Here is a 22119-nt window from a genome sequence, read left to right as displayed (position 1 = left end):
CCGCATCATCTATGTCCACTTCACTGAAATGTATTTTCATCTTTTTCTGGATGACCTCAACCACTTTGTCTATTACATCCACTTTGCTCTCTTTCGTTTCTTCTTGAACACCATATATAAATATGCATTACTTCATCCTTTTTTTTTTTTTTGCTAGTTGTTTTACGTCGCACCGACACAGATAGGTCTTACGGCGACAATGGAACAGGAAAGGGCTAGGAGTGGGAAGGAAGCGACCGTGGCCTTAATTAAGGTACAGCCCCAGCATTTGCCTGGTGTGAAAATGGGAAACCACGGAAAACCATTTTCAGGGCTGCCGACAGTGGGGTTCGAACCTACTATCTTCCGAATACTGGATACTGGCCGCAATTAAGCGACTGCAGCTATCGAGCTCGGTACTTCATCCTTTCCTGGTTGCTGACTTTTGGTTCTTTCTTCAGTTTCCACACCTTCTCTTCTAGGTTTTGTACTTTCGCTCTTAGCAACCCTATTTCTTTCTCGTTGCTACCCGCTTTGGTCATAGTTTCTTCTGTTCTTTCTTGTAACCATTGCCTCACATTCCCTAAATCCTTCGATTGGTCTTTCATAATTTCTTTGATCTGGTCCTATGGTCAGGTTTCTTTCATTACCCCCTTCACTCTCTCCTTACTCGCTTCCAAGTCTTCCCAGCTGAATTTGCCACTAGTATTCGGGCCGGGATTTAATTCCACCCTCCCCCCCCCCCCAATGACCAGAAGCACAGCTATGAGCGCTGCCACCAAAACCACCTCTCCCATCTTTCCCAGATCTTCCTTCCTCTCCAAACATTTCGTTGAATTCTTCCGCAGCCTCCACTGCCACCTCACAGTCGAGGCCCGATATTGTTAGACTCCCGCCATACTTCACGGCACGTACCACACAGTACGTTGTCACACTCTGCTTACTCAAGCTAGACTGTGACTTCTCCGATTACACATACTGTACTCGAAGAAGAAAACATCCAATCAACAGACTTCATTTTCCAGAAATACTGCTAAGTACAGATATGATTTAAATCAATGGATTATATGGAAATATTTTTATCAATGACAAGGATAATATTGAAGTCAGGAGCATCGTTGCAAAGCGTATTATGTCCACTCAACGAAATTTTGCAAAGGAAAAACTGGTTACAGCCAAACCAGGCAAGAAATTACAAAGCAGAAAAAGTGTAGTTCTGCGTTGTGGCCTAGGTGCACCCAGGAACTGTGTAAAATTAAAACATTTCAGCACATGATTTTACGAAAATGTGCAATTGCTGTCTTAGCTTCATTCACTTTTAGTACGAAAAGGGTCATGTATTGGAATATACATCTTGACTTTGTTGTGTTCCGCATCGCTTGAATCACTCCTGGATTTTTTAAAGAATAGACTCACTGTGTATACTAAAGAAACTTCCTAAACCACAAATCACGATATGACAGCCTGCACACCATAGTATTTAAGCTGGAAATATGTGGTGTTCCTTCTTCCTCCAATACTCCTTCATCTGCTCACTACGTCCCCTTTTCCTCTCCTCGGACCATTTTGAGCCTGTTTTCTTTCCCTCCCGACCTTGGAATCCTTCAGGTTTTAACACTTTCTTTCTAAAAATCTCCCTCCCTCTCTCTCTCTCTCTCTCTCTCTGCTGCTTCTTTTCTTATATTGTTTCCTTCCAAATCTTTCGGACTTCATGACGCCAGGTTGTTGTTGACTTTTTGTTCCAATGATATTTGAAGATCTTTTGTCATCCATTCTATATAAATGTCCAAAAATATCAATCGCCTCTTCCGCATTGTTTCTGTTTTTTTCTATGTTCCGGTATATTTCATCATTACTTCTTGATTTCCCGAGTTCTCTAGTGCTTAGGGGACCGAGTATTTTCCATGCAATTTTTCTTTCCATTTCTTCTTCTTCTTCTTCTTCTTCTTATTATTATTATTATTATTATTATTATTATTATTATTATTATTATTAATTATTTATTGCTTTCATTCATAGTGCTGAAGTTAGGACTCGCACCCCTTTAACAGTGTGCATATGAGAAGAATATTTTGTTAAGCAACATGAACTGTAAGCGTAAACCTAAATGTGGTATCTTTGTTTGCAGTATGACGCAACAGTTCTTGGTGGTCATGGCGGTGGAGGAGAATATGAGACCCAATTAGGATTTGGATGGACTAATGGTGTAATTATGGAACTTCTCGACAAATATGGTGGAAACCTTACTGTCAGAGACAGGTTTGACGCAGGACCAGTCACTCAAAGTATATCGGCTCTTGCTGTGGCTAGCAGCACTACAGGAAGCCAGATCCTAACAGCTCTTCTTGCACTACTCGCTACCCTCGCTGCAGGAAGTATAGGGTGAGGTAAGTTATAACTCCTAAGCCATCTAACTTATTAAAGAATGTCGCTCCCGAGGTATAGCGGTTATGTACAGACCATTCAAATATTTCTGTCACTTATTTCTATGTATTAAGTTATGTTCTGCCTTATCCCACCAGTATATTTGTCACTGCATTATATTTCAATTATTCTTTGAGGTTTTCGAACTTAGAAATGGCCTGAAAGGATACCTTCTCTTAAAGCTGTCGTTGTCAAGACGAAAGAACTGAAAGTTCGGCGATTTGGGAGTCGAACCTGACCGCTTAAGACAAGCCATCCTCTTATGTCATTTCTTCTAAGTTCCGAAGTTTCAAATATTAGTAATGGATACAATACCTCAAGGTCACAAACACCCTGTTAGGGGTAAAAATAATCGAAATGGTGATTTTTAGCGCTTTTTAACATTTGCAGTGTAGAGAATATTAATTTGTCAGTGACAGGTACTTGTGGACCTTTACCCTGGTCTTCCTTTGGATGTTTCCAGGAATTATTATTAATCTTTATTATAGACTGTTATGACTTTCAGCGTTCAGTCTGCAAACCTCTGTGAATGTACTAACGGCCGCCACAATCGTCCACTTGCAACTAGTTCTGTGGCCTTGTTTTGTTCTATGCCTCTTATCTTTAAGTCGTTAAAAACTGCATCTAACTATTCTTCGTCTTGATCTCTCTCTACATCTCTCACCTTCCATAACTGAGTTCATTATTCTCCAAGGTAATCTATCATTTTCCATTCGCTTCACATGACCCCACCACCGAAGTCTGTTTATACGTACAGCTTCATATATCGAGTTCATTCCCCACTTGGCCTTTATCGCCTCTTTCCGAGTACCCTCCTGCCATTGTTCCCACCTGTTGTACCAGCTAACATTCTCGCTACATCCCCTGTGGGTGGGGACGCAGACGAAGGATACACCCACGGTATCCCCTGCCTGTTGTAAGAGGCGACTAAAAGGGGCGACCAAGGGACGATCGAATTAGAACCATGAGACTACTTGTAATTAGTACCATCATGCAGGGAACACCATGGGTCGCTTTTACTTGCGCGTACTACCACTATGTTAGGTACACAATATGTTTGTGATTAGTAGCGACAGTGTGTGCTTCCGGCTGGGTTTTAGAGTACCTGTGATTAGTACCACTATATGAGCGACACCATGGGTCTGCCCTGACTATGGTTAGTACCCACCATGTGAGGAACACCACGGGATAGTACGAGTCCCTGTGGTTAGTACACTTATGTGCGGAACACCATAGGTTTGCGTTGCCTGTAAATGGCGCCGCAATGTGAGAAACACCATAGGTCTGTGTTAGATGTGCGCATTACATTACCTGTGAGTAGTACCATAATATGTGGAATACCGCGAGTCTACGCTACTTTTGATTAGTACCGCAACTTGACAAATACTATGGTTCTACTTTCGTAGCGATAAGTACCATTATGAGAGGCCGATGACAAGGATTTTGGACCCCGTTAGACTCCAAGCATCATCGATTCAGGATTATGCTTTAGGAGCAGCAGTCCCTTGGTCAGTAATACTATTGTTTAACGCTAGTTTCTGAGAATGTGGAGCATTGCGGGTCGGATCCACTGATTGTTTTAAATTCATATTCGTCCATTCACTCTTCGTCCTCACGTTTTGAATTCTGGTCAGTGGTGGATTTTTGGACTTTTAAATTGTCATTACATTTCGTCTCATTTCGTACGATTAGGGGCCGATGACCTAGATGTTAGGCCCCTTTAAACAACAAGCATCATCGTCATCAGCATCATTCTCACTACTTTCATGTCTGTTATTTCTAACTTATGAATAAGATATCCTGACTCCTCCCAGCTTTCACTCCCGTACAGCAAACTTGGTCTGAAAACAGACATTTTCGTCCGAAAGTTTACTTCCTTCTTACGGAATACTGTTGCGCGCAACTCCAGCACCTTGACCCAAACTTACTTAAAATACTACCATCCTGGGAGAACACACATCCGCAAATACCTGAAAATATCAACCTACTCCAGCTTCTTATTCCCAACCTGGCATTTAATTCTCTTAGGTTTCTTACCTACTGACATAACTTTAGTTTTGGAAAGGGGGGTTTGAGGTAGTGGGTTCGACCCCCACTGTCGGCAGCCTGAAAATGGTTTTCCGTGGTTTCCATTTTCACACCAGGCAAATGCTGGGGATGTACGTTAATTAAGGCCACGGTCGCTTCCTTCCCATTCGTAGGCCTTTCCTATCCCATCGTCGCCATAAAACCTGTTTGTGTCTGTGCGACGTAAAGCAACTTGCAAAAGTTTTGGAAAGGCTAATTTATAAATCGCACTCATTGAACCTATTTTTGAATTCCAAGATAGTAAACGGCAGGCTTTCAGCACAATCTGCCATTAAGACAAAGAACTCATTTTACCATCAATTCTCATTGCAGCCTAATTGTCAACATAAATGCCCTTGATTGCTTTTAATAATCTGCCCTTAATGCCATAGTCCCCAAGTATGACAAATATCCCTTTCCTCGTTGCTCTGCCATATGCCTTCTCTAAATCTATGAAACGTTAACATAATTGTCAGTTCCTCTCTCAGAATTTTTCAGTTATTTATTTATTTATTTATTTATTTATTTATTTATTTATTTATTTATTTATTTATTTATTTATTTATTTATTTATTTGTCATGCTCATAAGTCTGTACAGAGTTCTCCATTTTCACAGACACTATACATATGTGTATATAAATGCCTGAATGAGTTTTTTAAAATGAATGATTCCATGACTGAATTAAATTGTCATGCATGCATGAATAAATGAATGAACGCTTCTCTCGCAGTCACGGATAGCCACCAACTGAGGAAAGAGCATTCGATTCGCAGAATAAATGCATGGATGGGATGAAATGTCGTATGGCTTTTAGTGCCGGGATATCCCAGGACGGGTTCGGCAGGCCAGGTGCAGGTCTTTCTATTTGACGCCTGTAGGCGACCTGCGCGTCGTGATGAGGATGAAATGATGATGAAGACAACACAAACACCCATCCCCCCTGCCATTGGAATTAACCAAGTAAGGTTAAAATCCCCGACCCGGCCGGGAATTGAACCCGGGACCCTCTGAACCGAAGGCCAGTACGCTGACCGTTCAGCCAACGAGTCGGACATGGATGGGGTTATGCATAACTACTGCTCGGTCGTGTTATCCACCCCTGGTGAGAAAAGGAGCCACCTTCCCAGGGATAACATGCTCGCTCCTTTTTCTTGAGGCCCAAACGGAAGACCCCACCTGATAAAATACCCGTCAAACACTAATTTCTCACCATTCCCTAATTTCTGCAAGGCACACGTAAGCGGAAATCACGCTCCCCATGTGCCCCCCTCCCTTTCTTCTTTCTCTGTTGCATTTGTAGTCACTCTACATATTCGATTGGAATAGGCCCGTCCTATCCCATCCTACTTCGGTTATAGCCTTACATAAGTGTATGAATTACTGAATTAATGAATGAATTAATTAATTAATTAATTAACTATGATTCCCTGCCTAAATTAGTGCCTCCTTGCACAGGCGGATCACCATTCCAAATGCAAGGGCCACGCCTACGATTTTATCTACATGAATGGATAAATTAATTAATTAATTAATGATTCCCTAACTGTATTAATTTTTCAGTTAAGTGGTACATACTGAAAATCTGATCCTGACAGCCCCTCTGTGTTCTTAAACAACACGGGTTTTCATCCAACTCAACTCTCAACCACTGATCGCACCCTCCCTTCCAAGTTGCCAGTGAACAGCTCGCCTGGTATACTGATCAGTGATACACCTCGATTTGTTGTTGTTGTCGTTGTTGTTCAGAGAGAGAGTTCATGAGTCCCAGGGCGAAAACTGTGTTCTTTTACTCATATATTTCCGAGAAATACCCGATCCTTCCCGTTCTTTTGCTGATAGATGCAGTTACTGCTTTCGTCCAATCAGAAAGTACTTTACTAACATTCCGTGCTAAACTTATTACTCTGTTTCAACCCTGCCTTCCCATTTCCGGTCTAATTTCATCTATTCCTGCTGTTATATAACTGTAGGATTTATTTGCCATCCTTTCCACTTCCTCAAGCGTAGTTTCACCATGAGACGATTTTCAAAATATTCCTTCTAACTGTTCAGTGATTCCCTGGGATCTATTATGTGTTCACTTGATTTCTCCAAAACACTATTCATTTTCTTTCTCCTTCCCTTTCTAAGTTGCATTTAAGAAAAGGCTAGGGAAACAACAGATAAGGAATCTGCCACCTGGGCGACTGCATATCAGTAACGATTTCCTTAATACTGTACAGAAGGGTTTCCCTGTGGCTTAACGCAACGTTTCCAGGTTATTACCGAAATCTTCTCAAGGTTTCTTGGATTCAGCAACTATGTTTCGCTCCGTTTCTTTCATCTACGTACCAATTCCTTGTCTGCATCAGTCCTTGTTTGGATCCATTTCTGATACGCCTTCTTTTTACGTTTACAAACTGTTCTCACTTCATCATTCCACCAAGATGTTCACCTTACACATAGGTTTCCTAGGCATTTCCTTGGAGCATCCCTGTATGCTTCCCATTCTCTTTCTATATCCTGAAACTGCTTACTGTCCATCGTTAAGAAAGTATCACTAATCATATCCATGTATTTCAAATTTCCTCGTTCTAGAGATTTTCTGGAACAGCGCGGAGTGCGAAGAGGGAGAGGAGAGGAGAGTGCTTACCGTTTATAGCAGAGCGGTGCTGTGCACAGATAAGAAGGGGCTGTCCAACGTTGTAGTCAGTCTGATCGCAGCGTCTACAGTGTGTTGTCAAGGTGTCGCTGTCGGAATTATCGTAAATGGACATGGCTTGAAAGTAGTAATGCGCCTAAATATTATTATTCAGCCACAAATCTAAGGCGATGGAATGTTAATTCTATTAATAAGGATAGGCCAGAAAACTGGGAATACACTAGTTTATACGAGAAGTTGGTTTTATATCTCGATAAATTTCGGCAGTATTTTAGGATGTCTGTTCCAACATTCGATTATATCGTGCAGCTTGTCAGTTAGAGACAGTTGTATTCTGCAACTCAGATGCCACCTTGTCTCAGAGCTTGGTGTTCCTTGTCCCTTTGGTTCCATAATGGCCGACATAAAAACTGCACTTATTAATTGCTCAGACGAAAAGACATTTTAAGTAGGTGAACAAACACACTCACCAGTATTTACAGAAGATATTGAAGATATTGAGCTGGGATGCAAACTTATCATCTCGCCGGGCTGAGTGGATCAGACGGTTGAGTGGCTGGCCTTCTGAGCCTAACTGGGCAGGTTCGATCTTTTTTTTTTTTTTTTTTTTTTTGCTATTTACTTTACGTCGCACCGACACAGATATGTCTTACGGCGACGATGGGATAGGAAAGGCCTAGGAATTGGAAGGAAGCGGCCGTGGCCTTAATTAAGGTACAGCCCCGGCATTTGCCTGGTGTGAAAATGGGAAACCACGGAAAACCATCTTCAGGGCTGCCGACAGTGGGGCTCGAACCCACGATCTCCCGATTACTGGATACTGGCCGCACTTAAGCGACTGCAGCTATCGAGCTCGGTGGTTCGATCTTAGCTCAGTCTGGTGGTATTTGAAGGTGCTCAGATACGTCAGCCTCATGTCGGTAAATTTACTGGCACGTAAAAGAACTCATGCAGGACAACATTCTGGCACCTCGGCGTCTCCGAAAACCGTCAGAAAGTAGTTAATGGGACGTAGAAACAATATCATTATTATTTTATTATTATTATTATTATTATTATTATTATTATTATTATTATTATTATTATTAACTTCACATCTTTTGAGATTTCGAAACAAACTTCACAGTTAATGAACACTGAACCTGTTCCTAATTTCGGTTGTTAATTCTTGTGCAGTTCCAGAATTATTCCTGTAAACTTTTCGATAGATAAAGTTGACATGTGGTTAAATCAGGCGAATGAGGGGACCATATGCGTTTATTGAAGATCTGATAGTTATCGAACACTTCTGAAATCGTCCTACACACCGTACGGACTGTCACCATTCTGATGGAAAAGCCGTTGCTTTTGCTTCTTCAGTCACTCAGCAGGAAATGGTTCGAGAATGCTGTAAATCTAACGGTCGGAAATAAGTGTCCTGAAAAAAAATCTGACCAATAATTAGCGTAGCACTAATAGCGCACCGTACATATCGTGCAGAGGATTCGGCCCTAAAATGTGCGAGTTCTCTGTATCCCAGATCCTGTTCTGTGAATTGACATATCCACTTTAATGAAACCATGCTTCGTAACTCACAAAAAGAAACTTCGTGGACCCTATTTATTAAACAAAACCCCTTGGCATTATAGCCCTGACGGGCCTTGGCCAAGCGACTGCTACTCAGCCCGAAGGCCTGCAGATTACGAGCTGACGCATTACGAGGTGTCATGTGGTCAGCGTACGAATCCTCTTACCGGGTGAGTTGGCCGTGCGGTTAGGAGCGCGCAGCTGTGAGCTCGCATCTGTGAGATAGTGGGTTCGAACCCCACTGCCGGCAGCCCTGAAGATGGTTTTCCGTGGTTTCCCATTTTCACACCAGGCAAATGCTGGGGCTGTACCTTAATTAAGGCCATGGCCGCTTCCTTCCCATTCCTAGGCCTTTCCTATCTCATCGTCGCCATAAGACCTATCTGTGTCGGTGCGACGTAAAGCAACTAGCAAAAACGAATCCTCTTGGTCATTATTCTTGGTTTTCTACACCGGGGTTACAGTCTCACTGTTAGATAGCTCCTCAATTGTAATCACATAGGCTGAGTGGATCTCGGAACCAACCCTCAGAACCAAGCAAAAATCCCTGACCTGGCCGGGAATCGAACCGGGCCTCCGGGTGGGAGGCAAGTACGTTACATTTAGACCGCGGGACCGGACATTATTCATTAGCCAATTGCAAAAACTGTTCTTCCAATGGAATCTGTAGACTGTAGTTACGGACTGAGCGAGTTCTGTACGTTCGTAAACGTAAAAATTTTGTTTCATTACGTCCTATCCTATCTTATCTTATCTTATCCTATCCTATCCTATCCTATCCTATCCTATCCTCGCTGCTAGATCGGGGCTTCATTCTTCATTCCATTCCTGACCCGGTCAAATGACTTGGAAACAGGCTGCGGATTTTCATTTCCATTCATTACGTGCTGACGAGTACCAATACCACACTACCAACCACCACAGAAACACGCAATGGGGCTGGCGTCTAGAAGGGCATCCCGCCTTAAAACGGGGCCAAATTGAGATGTGTTCAATTCACAATCGTGACTGGATGTGGGGGAAAGAGTGGAAGAACATGTTGCATTAAAATGTCAGAGGTGAAAAATAGATTTTGAAAGTATCTCTCCTAAGTTCACGTTAAATACTAGACTATCGGAATAATAATAATAATAATAACAACAATAATAATAATAATAATAATAATAATTGTTACGTAGTTCCCGTGGTTCAGAGTGAGGTGAAAGAAGGTGTGGGCTTGAATGGATCTAACTACAATATCAAAAATCAATTTAAAACATTAAATAAAGGTTGTATTTCTTTTCAGATCTCAAAACTTAACAAAATTCTTCACTTAATGAAAGAAGACCAATGTATCAGATACAATGACAGTTTTGATACCAGAATAGAAAACCCCGAATAGGGAATTTAACAGCTTTGGACTTCAAGCCCCAAATTTACAAGTTCTGAGCTGCAAGCTTCAAATTACAAATTAACAACCATGCCAAAGTCGCGTTTATTTAAATACACTAGGAGAGAAATCTTCCCAAAACCCAAATTATCCAGAGCACTTGCTCCCACCGTTACAATTTAAGGCCTTCCAAAGGCGCCACTCATTATTACACAAATCACAAAAAGCTAATATGCTCTCCCAAATTTTACCAAGGAGACTGAGCTCCCAAATCCATACAGTCTACACGAGGTAACTTACAATCTCTGGCCCCACTAGGCACAATCTATCACTTACAGGGGTATCGAGTACCCATACTACTGGGCCTTAACGTTACTAGCCCAAACTCAAAATGTAAGGAGGCATACACTTGCGCTCCTTGAATACAAAGTTTTTAAAACCCTACCTGGGCTCGGCCCGATGATACAGAGGTTAATCCCAAGCTGCTGAGGTGACTAGAATGAAGGTTATTTAATGCTTTACAGAAAGAGAAACAGTTACAAAATCTTAGTCACCTCAAGAAAAATTGAATGGGAACTCGAAAGGGTAACGCACTCTCTATCTCTGATATACAGTTAAAGACTTTTTTTGAAGTTTTACATTAGCAAGAAATAGTTTACATTTTTAAGAAATGGAAGATTACAGAGTTAGAAATTAGAACCTTCCCCTCGGGTAAGACTGCGGAGATAGCTACAGAGATATAAAACTGGTGGCCATCTGAAGAATGAGGCGCCCCGTCTCCTGTCTTAACACACACACTCAGTAAGTCGACCTTCAATAAGACAAGGTCGCTTGAAAAGCTGTAGCTTATATACCCGAGGGGATGTTTCGAGAAGGCTCTGGACTAAATCCGGACACACCCTCTCATTTTTATTGGATAATCCAAAAGGTACAAGAAGCCTGTTATTGGCTGAAAAATAATTACAGAAACTTTCTGATTGGCCAGATTCAAAAGCTGGTGGAATGAGAAGGAAGTGTTGCAAACCTTGAAATATTTAAATAAATGAAAGTTAGTTTAGTTGTGAAAACCTATGAACACAAAACTTCTTTAAATCACTAATTCTTCTACCTTGCACCAGATTGCATTACCTCAGATTTTTGTAATGACATCTATGGAGAAATGTTGAAACTTCTTGACGTAAACCAAAACAAAACAAATAAAACCAGTCAGTTTAGGCAACTTCAAAATAACACATTACTCAATTATTCAGTGGTGGCCTCTTCTAGTCAATGTCCCAACTTCATGCATTAGTGGTTTTAAGTTTAGTTTGATAGACAGAGTTCCTTGAGGCGCTTCTTTAAAATGAGCGGAGTTGAGGTGTACCTCTCGGTACAATAATAATAATAATAATAATAATAATAATAATAATAATAATAATAATAATAATAATAATAATAATAATAGCTTTAGGAGACGCTGAGGCGCGAGAATTTAGTCCTACAAGAGTTCTTTTACCTGCTAATAAATCTACGGACAGTAGGGTGACGTATTTGAGACCCGTTAAATGCCAGCGGACTGAGACGAGATCTGTACCGGCTGAGCCACTCAGCTCGGCATGATGACCCTAAATGTTAGAAAGCTTTCTGCTTAATATTTTCTTACGTGTGACAGTGTGCACAAAGACCTTGTAACGTTCATGTCAACATAGGTTTAATGAAGGTTAATGATGTTTAACTTCTTCATTGAACAACAGAAGAGGCTGCTCTCTTCCAGCAGCTAGTTATGTAAGTTACTGTGAAAACGACGGAAGTTTTGGGAGCGGTATTGAGAGTAGTCGAGAAATTCCACGTCAACTTCAGACTGAAGCCCCTTGTCTTCATTGTGTCACATGCCGGCTATGTTTAGTTTTCAGGAGTCACGGGTGGCATAGGCATCACTGAAGCAGCACACTAGGGAAATGAGGAAAATGAAATGGCGTAACTTATGGTTTTTACTGCCGGGAGTGCCAGAGGACAAGCTCGGCTCACCAGGTGCAGGTCTTTTGATTTGACGCCCATGGGCGACCTGTGCGTCGTGCTGGGGATGAAATGATGATGAAGACGACACATACACCCAGCCCCCGTGCCAGTGAAATTAACCAATGATGGTTAAAATTCCCGACCCTGCCGGGAACCGAACCCGGGACCCCTGTTACCAAAGCCCAGCACGCTAACCATTTAGCCATTGAGCCGGACGGGAAATGAGGAACGAGGTAGTTTCTCGTTGCTTTTTGAGCCAGAAGATCTATTATATATATCAGTGATGATATAGTGGGTGATAGTGGGTTCGAACCTCGCTGTCGGCAGCCCTGAAGATGGTTTTCCGTGGTTTCCAATTTTCACACCAGGCAAATGCTCGGGCTGTACCTTAATTAAGGCCACGGCCGCTTCCTTCCCACTCCTAGCCCTTTCCTATTCCATCGCCGTCATAAGACCTATCTGTGTCGATGCGACGTAAAACAAATTGTAAAAAAATAGTACTCTAAGCACTATGTGTTACCAGGAGTGGATCTGGGCTTGAAGAGTCACAGAACATTTAAACTATAGCGACATACTTTCCCGTGGCACTCTTCCTCCGTTTATTACCTAGGCGATGTTAAGAGGAACTCTCGTAGGAACTACTGGATGTTTGTCGTGAGCTCAACTTCGTCTTTATCCCCAAGCGTTCTGAAACAAATTAACTTTTTCCGCAAGGAGTTAGGAGCAATGCTTTCTCAAAAGTGGAATATTAACGAATGGTAAGGCTAGGTATTCCTTCTATTCAATCAATCAATCAATCAATCAATCAATCAATCAATCAATCAATCAATCAATCAATCAATCGATCGATCAATCACCACTCATCTGCATTCAGGGCAGTCGCCCAGGTGGTAGATTCCCTATCTGTTGTTTTCCTAGCCTTTTCCTAAATGATTTCAAAGAAATTGGAAATTTATTGAACATCTCTCTTGGTAAGTTATTCCAATCCCTAACTCCCCTTCCTATAAATGAATATTTGCCCCAGTTGTCCTCTTGAATTCCAACTTTATCTTCATATTGTGATCTTTCCTACTTGTATAAACGCCACTCAAACGTATTCGTCTACTAATGTCATTCCACGCCATCTCTCAGCTGACAGCTCGGAACATACCACTTAGTCGAGCAGCTCTCCTTCTTTCTCTCAATTCTTCCCAGCCCAAACTTTGCAACATTTTTGTAACGCTACTCTTTTGTCGGAAATCACCCAATCAATGGGGAGTGTGACATTTTTTAACATCTCTGGTAGAGGAGGCTCGCCCACCATGACTACTTCATCTGTGTATCCCAGAGAGCTCGAGACATGGTGAAATGAGAACGAATAACTGAGGAAGAAGAATGGATAGATATATAAATTATTTTATCTAGCAAAGTTCGGAACACTTGCCCCTGTCTTACCAGTAAATACACAAGTAACATGACATCTGATAATTCCCATCCTACACTGCTACCCAATGTACATAAAATATCTAATACACCGCATAATATACAAATAAATGGACATTCCGATTCTTAAATACCGGTGTACTAATAACTAATTAGATGATGATGATGATGATGATGATGATGATGATACACCGGGCGAGTTGGCCGTGCGGTTAGCGGCGCGCAGCTGAGAGCTTGCATCCGGGTGATAGTGGGTTCGAACCCCGCTGTCGGCAGCCCTGAAGATGGTTTTCCGTGGTTTCCCATTTTCACACCAGGCAAATGCTGGAGCTATACCTTAATTAAGGCCACTTCCACTTCCTTCCCACTCCTAGCTCTTTCCTATCCCATCGTCGCCATAAGACCTATCTGTGTCGGTGCGACGTAAAGCAAAATAGCAAAAAAAAAAATGCATCTACAATCACTACCTAAATGCTGGAATCCTGGTAGAACAACAAAAATATTGCTACAATAACTGCAAATGGTGCAAAAACCAACTTATAAATGACACTGTGGTAGTTGTCTAAGTCACCCACAATAAGAAAAATCTCCATATGACCTATATTGACTATAAGAAAGCCTTTGATTCAGTGTCACGTTATTAGCTCGTGGAAGTCCTCAGAATGTACTAAGTACATCCAACAGTTATTACCTATCTGCGGTCAGCAATGTCGACATGAGCAGCACGATTCTGACTTGTACAGCACTTCCAAACGAGGGAAATCAACTGCAGGAGAGAAATATTCCAAGGTGACTTCCTCAGTCCTTAGCGGGTTTGTATGGCATTTAACCCATTGAGCAGAACACTTAATAGCTTCAACATAAAGATATCTGAAACGAAACACAAATGAAGTCTCCTCGTCTACATGGATGACCGTATATGTCGCCAGCAGCGAACAGGCCTTACCGAAGAGATTCCCTGGAGTACAGGATGGAGAAATGTAGAGTATTTCACCTGAAAGAAGGAAAACTTGAGACTGTTGATGGATTTCATATTTCTGATAATGAAGTAATGAAAGATCTCAAACCAGGAGAACTTAACTAGTACTTGGGGTTCCGTAAACTTAAAGACTAAAGGCTACTTTCCTTGAGAGAGCCACAGATGTTTCAAAATCATTCTTAATGCAGGAAACAAAGTAACGGCAATTAACTCTTGGGCAATCCCTGTTCTCATCTACTCATTTGGTATCATTAAATTGTCTGAAACAAATTTAGTGGAATTGGAGAGGCAACTGAGGACATGTCTGACAACAAACAAAATGCTTCATCCCAATTCTGCAATTGAGCGAATGAACTAGCCACGTCCAAATGGAGGAAGAGGAGCACTAAACCCCAGGAAGATATAGAAAACTTCGGAGATACTTCTATTAAAAGGGAGATCTAAAATCTATTCGCAGCTGTCTGTTGTGCTGATAAGTTTACTCCAGTCAATCTTAAAAGCATATCAACTCCTCCTCCAAAATTGGTCACACAGAACAAGCCTGGAAGCAAAAAGAACTGCACGGTTCATATCCTCACCATCTAAGTCAACCGTCTGTGGCTAAAACACGGCTGCTTCAGCGAAGGAACAGAAGGGTTCTTGATAGTAAACCAGAGTATTCATAAACACCCGTTACTAACCGTAAATAAGTTATATCTTAAAGGAAGAAGTGAACGACAGATGCAGGAGAAGCAGAGAAACAGCTGAGACGGTGGAGCACATTGTGGGTGCATATAAGGACATGCCAAGTAAAGAATATACTGTACTCATCGGCATGATGATGTAGGTAAATTGTGCACCAAGAGATAGGAATCAAGTCGGGACTTGTAGATGAGAAAATCCCACATTATGAGTGCAGACAATCGATATTGGCAGACAGGGACATAAGATCAAACAGGCGGGATGTTATTGACAAACGGCTCAGGAAGATTGATCTTCTGCATGGGCCGGTCCTTTCAAATCACAATCTCCACCAGGCCTATGCCCAGAAGATTGAAATGTACACTGACTGCCGGGCTGAGTGGCTCAGACGGTTGAGGCGCTGCCCTTCTGACTCCAACTTGGCAGTTTCGATCCTGGCTCAGTCCGGTGGTATTAGAAGGTCTTCATATACGTCAGCCTCGTGTCGGTAGATTAAATGGCACGTACAAGAACTCCTTCGGGACAAAATTCCGGTACCTCGGCGTCTCTGAAAACCGTCAAAAGTAGTTAGTGGGAACAAAAAAGAGTAACATTATTATTTATTCGTATGTTGACCTCTCAGAAGTAGTTCGAAAACTGTGGGAAATGGACCTGGCAACAGTGAGTGAGGCCTTTAGTCATCTCCGTAGCGTAACGGTTAACACGGCTTCGATTCCCGATACTGCCAGAAATTTAATAACGGCAGGAGTGTTAACATGTGGTTAAAATGGTGCATGCAATTCATCTCCAATGGGGATGTGCCAGAAAACAGCTCCACTTCACATCTCCGCCACAGTAAGCTGCAAGATCTGGACATCGCCTATACACTTCCACAAATGCAGAAGGCTGTCATTCTGACACCTACCTCCTAACAAGCAGTAGAGATCGGGAGAACTTAACAAGTCTGTCTCCTGATCGGCGAACCGAGACGGCGAGTAAATTGTGAATAATAATAATAATAATAATAATAATAATAATAATAATAATAATAATAATAATAATAATGATAATAATAATAATAATAATAATAATGATAATAATTCTTTCTTAGTCTGTATACCCTCCAAGGTTGGCATTTCCCTCGAACTCAGCGAGGGATCCCAACTTTACTGCCTCAGCGGCAGTGTCCTGGAGCATGAGACTTTGAGTCAGGGGATACAATTAGGGATGAGGACCATTACCTCTCCCAGGCGGCCTCACCTGCTATGCTGTTCAGGGGCCTTGTGGAGGATGGGAAGATCGGATGTGATGGACAAGGAAGAGGGAAGGAAGCGGCCGTGGCCTTAAGTTAGGTACCATCCCGGCATTTGCCTGAATGAGAAGTGGGAAACCACGGATAACCACTTCGAGGATGACTGAGGTGGGAATGAAATCCCCCTCTACTAGTGATGGGTTGCGACTGGTATCGCGAATAGCCCGATTCCATATGCCTGGGGAATCGGGTACTCGATTCCGAGGAAATAGTAGCACCATCTATGAAGCAGGTACGTAAACACGTGCAGCACGAATGTGTTCTGTAATGTGAGTACGTTTTGGTTTATAACCAGATCACTTTACAAGCCATGCCAGCTCTCATTGTAGTGTCCTGGAGTTGTATACAGTAATGCGACTGTAATTTGGTCAGAAAATATGATTCTCTCTTTGAAACTAATAAAATTGTAGGGATTGTAAACAAATCAAAACTTGTACCGGGATTATGACATAACATAACATTACTATTTCATCAAAATACAATTGTACTAAAGAGACAACCTTAACTAATGTTAAGCTATGATGAAAACAAACACAGTAATTCTGACAGTTTCTCATAATAATATTTAACAGTAGTATGGAATGTTCTTCTTTTTCTACCGCTTTTCCCACACCTGTGGGGTCGCGGGTGCGGACTGTATCTCACGTGTTGATTTGGCCCTGTTTTACAACTGTATGCCCTTCCTGACTCCAACACTATGTGGAGGGATGTAATCACTATTGCGTGTTCCTGTGGTGGTTGGTAGTGTAGTGTAGTGTAGTGTAGTGTAGTGTAGTGTGTTGTGTTGTGTTGTGTTGTGTTGTCTGAATATGAAGAGGAAAATGTTAGGACAAACACAAACACCCAGTCCCCGGGCCAAAATAACTAATCGGAGGTGATTAAAATACCCAAACCCGGCCGGAAATCGAACCCAGTATCCTCTGAACCGAAGGCCTCAACGCTGACCATTCAGCCAATGAGTCAGGCAGTAGCACGAAATGTACATTGAAAATTAAATGTAATGGAAGACAGGTATGCTACGAAACAACTTGTGTACTTGTATAAATGTGACTTAATTCCACAGACTTTATACGTTTATACTAGCGATTTTTGAAAACCACATTAGAAAAATACAGTTTAAGCATAAATAACAATGTCGATTGCTACACCCAGTGTCGAATTGTGAAATGTGATTTCCAGAAAACCAGGATAAATTATTTCATCATTATGTGGCATAATTCATTCATGACCGAGCTCGATAGCTGCAGTCGCTTAAGTGCGGCCAGTATCCAGTAATCGGGAGATAGTGGGTTCGAACCCCACTGTCGGCAGCCCTGAAGATGGTTTTCCATGGTTTCCCATTTTCACACCAGGCAAATGCTGGGGCTGAACCTTAATTAAGGCCACGGTCGCTTCCTTCCCATTCCTAGGCCTTTCCTATCATATCGTCGCTATAAGACCTATCTGTGTCGGTACGACGTAAAGCAAATAGCAAAAAAAGAAAATTCATGACAACCAATAAGACATATCACTGTATACAAAAGAAATAGTAAATATTACACGTTCGAATTTTTCCCACTTATATACGGAAGACCCACTCTAGTGAGTACACCCAGCACACTCTGATGACGTCATCGGGAACCGATTCCTCGCATGCGACATTGAGTGCGACCTTGGAGTCGTAGGAACCGATTCTCGCGATTCCAGGCGCCATTCGCGCACATCACTACCCTCTACTCAGTTGACCTCCAAGCTGAGTGGACCCCGTTCCAGCCCTCCTACCACTTTTCAAATTTCGTGGCAGAGCCGAGAATCGAACGCGAGCCTCCGGGGGTGGCAGTTAATCACACTAACCACTCCGTCACAGAGGCGGACAATAATATAATAATAATAATAAATATTAATAGTTATCACTTAATGAAAAGTATTGGAATTTTTCACATTAAGGAATGTTTCAACTATGGCCGAAACACTATTTCTAAATGGGACTTGGAATAAGGATTGTTTAATCGGTGAGTCACAGCTGAGTACTGGTACTTATTCACTCGCTCACTCACGTGAATTCAGAGCTGTCGCCCAAGTGACGGATTCCCTATCAGTTGTTTGCCTAGTCTTTTCGTAATTTCAGAGAATTTCGAAATGTAGCCTACAGAAGATTTTTCTTAGTAAGTTATTTCAGTCCCTAACTTCTCTTCAAGTAAGCGAATATTTGCCCTAATTTGTCCCCTTGAACTCCAAATTTATTCTTCAAATTGTCTTTTCAAAGCACCACTCAAACTTATTCGTCTACTAATGTCATTCCACCCCGTCTCTCCACTGACAGCTCGGAACGTACAGTTTCAAATGGAAGGAAGGAAAACTGCTATGGTTCTTCGAGCTATGCCTTGGATATATCTTGAGCACTATCGTTTAGACCTTCGTGACCTGATGTCCCTTCGCCCTCTTGCGGAAGGTGTTTCCATTCACGGCTGGCCACATCAGAGGATTTTTTCCCACCTAAGTACTACCCCCTCAAGTGAGAACGTGTACAGATTAGTTTCACGTGAACTTGGTTGCTGCCAATAAAGTAATGGAAAATGTCTTTTCGCTTTTATTAATAATGGTCACGTTATATTTATTTCGGTAAATTCGTCCTCTTGAAAAATCATTACAGTATCCACGAAACAGTGGAAGGCAGGGGCTGTGGTAACGAGCTAGACAGCCTCCGTGCAAGAAGTGCCCTTACCGCACATTTCCCCGTGACCAGCATGAAAGTGCGTCCTCTTGCTTTAACACAAACTCTGCAAAGACGTGCCGTTCCCTGTCCTACATTTTCAAAGACTCTAGGAATGTTCTGTGGAGAGTAAGCGGCTGCAAGCACCAGAGCGACCAGCTCTTCCTCCGATTCAATTGGAGTCTCATACACTAGGCTCTTCAAGTGTTCACACGCACACATGAAATGGGGTGATGTCGCAATTTTGAACAGTTTTTGTAAAGGGTTACAGTTAAATTGAAATGTAATAGTTTTCTCGGTTAGCGCGTTGGTCTTTGGTCCAAGGGGTCTCGGGCTTGATTACCGGCCGGCCGAGGATTTGGACTTTCTTTGGTTAATTCCGGTGGCTCGGGGGCTTGGTTTGTGTACCGTGTTCAGCATTATAATTAATCACAGATAGGGCCCCACCCTCACAGACGCGCAGGTTACCATTAAGGAGTCACTCTAAAGACCTGCACCAGTACTCTTCGGAGACCACACAACACCTCAATAAAGGTACCACGGTTCTCAATTTCCGACCTATAATTATTTAAAAAAACATATTTGTTTTAGGTTTTTCTATCATTCCTAGAAATTTGAGTATGACTGTTGTTACACCTGCTGTTAAAATCCATGTGTGTCTGCGAGAAGATGCCAGATTCGCTGCATGATTTGACTGACATATCTCAAGCTATGTAATAACGTTCATGTGTTAGGGAATGAGCAGATGATTAACTGCACTACATCGACTGAAGAGTTTGACAGAATAGCTGTAAATAAAATTCGGATTAATACATACTGGTCCTCCTCTGTGGTGTAGTGGTTAGTGTGATTAGCTGCCACCCCCGGAGGCCCGGGTTCGATTACCGGCTCAGCCACGAAATTTGAATAGTAGTACGAGGGCTGGAACGGGGTCCACTCAGCCTCGGGAGGTCAACTGAGTAGAGGTGGGTTCGATTCTCACCTCAGCCATCCTTGAAATGGTTTTCCGTGGTTTCCCACTTCTCCTCCAGGCAAATGCCGGTATGGTACCTAACTTAAGACCACGGCCGCTTCCTTCCTTCTTCCTTGTCTATCCCTTCCAATCTTCCCATCCCCCACCAAGGCCCCTGTTCAGCATAGAAAGTGCGGTCGTCTGGGCGAGGTACTGGTCATCCTCCCCAGTTGTATCCCCCGACCCAGAGTCTGAAGCTCCCGGACACTGCCCTTGAGGCGCTAGAGGTGGGATCCTTCGCTGAGTCCAAAGAAAAAACCGACCCTGGAGGGTAAGCAGATTAAGAAGAAGAATACACAGTGGTCAAAAATACTACTTTAAATAGTTTTAAATACCGGTAGCTATAGGGTCAGAACACAGCAGCCAAGAAGACTAGTTAGATTGAATAGTTCTAAATAACTATAGGATGAGAATCTAGTAGTCAACAGGACATTCTCTTCTCTTCTCTTCTCTTCTCTTCTCTTCTCTTCTCTTCTCTTCTCTTCTCTTCTCTTGGGTTAGGGTTTCTATCATAAAGAACTCTTCCAACTGTGTTAATTTAGAAACTCATGAAAGAGAACACTTATGTTGACCAGTATCCAGTAACTCGCTCCCATTTATTTCTGTTCCATCGACGCACTAGCTGTTATTATTTTCTTAATTCTCTGTCCTCACTAGATCCTCCGTGGCTCACGCGGCAGCGCGTCGGTCTCCCACCGCTCGTTTCCGTGCTTCAAATCCTGGTCACTCCATGTGAGATTTGTGCTGAAGAAAGCGGAGGCGAGACAGGTTTTCTTCGAGTACTTCGGTTTTCCCTGTCATCTTTTATTCCAGCAACACTCTCCACTATCATTTCATTTCATCTGTCAGTCATTAATCATTGCCCCAGAGTGCGACAGGCTTCGGCAGCCGGCACAATTCCTATCCTCGCCGCTAGACGGGGCTTCATTCATTCCATTCCTGACCCGTTCGAATGACTGGAAAACGCCGAGGATTTTCATTTTCTCTGTCCTCACAAAAACAAACTCGCCCCCTCTCAACTTCTTTCGGGAACGTAGGCGCTTTACACATAATTCTCTCGTCGGTGTATTCTTCAGCCAGTTGTGGACACTAAAACATTCAAACACAATTCCTTTCCTGCCATTATCATCAAATGGAAAGGTATAACGGAGGTAGAATGATACACGTAATTTATTGAAGTTCATTCTGTCTTCAAGGCTCGGCCTTCCGACCTCGAAGTCCCTGGTTCGATTACTGGTCAGGTCGTGGGATTTTAATCGTAGAAGGTTAATTCAATTGGGCTAAGGAACTGGGTGGTTCTGCTGTTCCTAGCAATTCTGTAACTGTTACACTACTCGCAACACTATTAAATTGACTGAATCATTTTATAATAGACACGCGAATTATTATTATTATTATTATTATTATTATTATTATTATTATTATTATTATTAAGTTCATAATATTCGGATACTACGTCCATTAAATATACTTCAATGTTTTTGGAGCCGCCAACATGTGGTAACTTTGTCTTGCAGGAGTTCTTTTACGTGCCAGTACATCTACCGACACGAGGCTGACGTATTTCAGTACCTTCAAATACCACGAGACTTAGTCGGTATCAAACTTGCCAACTTGAGCTCAGAAAGCAGTCAATCTATCGTCTGAGCTGGTATATTCAGAATAATCCACAAATGGAAAGAAACTCATGAATTAGTGAAGCTGAATGATTCCAACAACAGGAATGCATGGGCATTAATTCATGAGATAAGAACATATACGTTACGTGGAAACGGCTCAAGGTGTTAAGGTTTCGCATAATGTTTAAACAGCCGCAGTCGCGAGTTACGAGCCCACTTCTGAAGAAATGTTGAGGAAAGTAGGTCCAACAAACACAGGTCTTATTCTCAGTCGTCACAGAGTTATGCTAATTTGAAGATTATTTGTAATGTACATTTTTCTTCACTAGACAAGGTAAAAGGACACTAGAAACAATGAACCTTTCCGAAATTTTCGT

General features: G+C 42.2%; 1 protein-coding gene across 2 annotated transcripts in view; it reads left to right on the top strand.

Annotated features, from left to right (window-relative positions):
• LOC136864263 (trehalase) overlaps positions 1-22119 on the top strand; it is a 467477-nt gene that overhangs the window by 298600 nt on the left and 146758 nt on the right. Inside the window, exon 5 of one of the 2 annotated variants that reach the window (XM_067141012.2) lies at positions 2108-2361. In XM_067141012.2, the coding sequence (XP_066997113.2) occupies positions 2108-2361 (254 nt within the window). Of the gene's footprint in view, positions 1-2107; positions 2367-22119 lie in introns of both variants that reach the window. The other variant, XM_067141013.2, reaches the window with a different exon arrangement.

This window comes from Anabrus simplex, chromosome 2 (genome assembly GCF_040414725.1).
Source record: "Anabrus simplex isolate iqAnaSimp1 chromosome 2, ASM4041472v1, whole genome shotgun sequence".
Lineage (NCBI taxonomy): Eukaryota > Metazoa > Arthropoda > Insecta > Orthoptera > Tettigoniidae > Anabrus > Anabrus simplex.
The sequence above is the reverse complement of the archived record's forward strand: the minus strand, read 5'-3'. Positions and strand labels throughout refer to the sequence as shown.